General features: G+C 70.2%; 1 protein-coding gene across 1 annotated transcript in view; it reads right to left on the bottom strand.

Moving 5' to 3' along the window:
* Positions 1 to 533, bottom strand: part of ST6GALNAC1 (ST6 (alpha-N-acetyl-neuraminyl-2,3-beta-galactosyl-1,3)-N-acetylgalactosaminide alpha-2,6-sialyltransferase 1) — an 11218-nt gene that overhangs the window by 1480 nt on the left and 9205 nt on the right. Inside the window, 2 exon segments of the mRNA XM_014531735.1 lie at positions 174 to 274; positions 376 to 479. Coding sequence (XP_014387221.1) covers positions 174 to 274; positions 376 to 479 — 205 coding nt within the window.

Below are 533 nucleotides of genomic sequence, written 5' to 3'. Positions count from 1 at the left end.
AGGCCTGGTCCCCCACCCCTGCCTCCTCCCTGGGAACTGAGCCTGTACCCACCGCAGACTCCCGGCCAGGATGCTGGCCCGTCCCACCTGTGCGCCCCCTTCCCGGAGTCTGGCTGGCCCGGCCCCTCCCTCCCCGCCGCCCGGCCGCCGCCCACCTGTTCTTCATGTAGCGCCCGCCGCCCACCTGTTCTTCATGTAGCGCAGCAGGTCCGGGTGCAGCAGCAGGTACCGGTCCAGTCGCAGGGCTTCGCGGAAGACGACCTGGGGCCTGTGCCTGTGGCAGGAGGGTCACCGGCTCAGTCTCCTCCCTCCCTGGGGCCTGGCCGCCCGCAGCTGCTCACACACACACACTCCTGGGCGAGGGGGGCCAGGTACCTGAACCAGAAGAGGCTGCCTTCCTTGACCGTCCGGTTCAGGAGCAGCGCCTCCAGCCACTCGTAGTCCCGGGTGCCTTCCAGGAAGTGCAGGTAGCGGATGTCCTGGGGACCGAGGGCAGCGAGTGGCTCAGGGGGGCTGCCTGCAGGACCGGGTCT

The sequence above is a fragment of the Myotis brandtii genome, unplaced genomic scaffold (genome assembly GCF_000412655.1).
Source record: "Myotis brandtii unplaced genomic scaffold, ASM41265v1 scaffold825, whole genome shotgun sequence".
Lineage (NCBI taxonomy): Eukaryota > Metazoa > Chordata > Mammalia > Chiroptera > Vespertilionidae > Myotis > Myotis brandtii.
The sequence above is the reverse complement of the archived record's forward strand: the minus strand, read 5'-3'. Positions and strand labels throughout refer to the sequence as shown.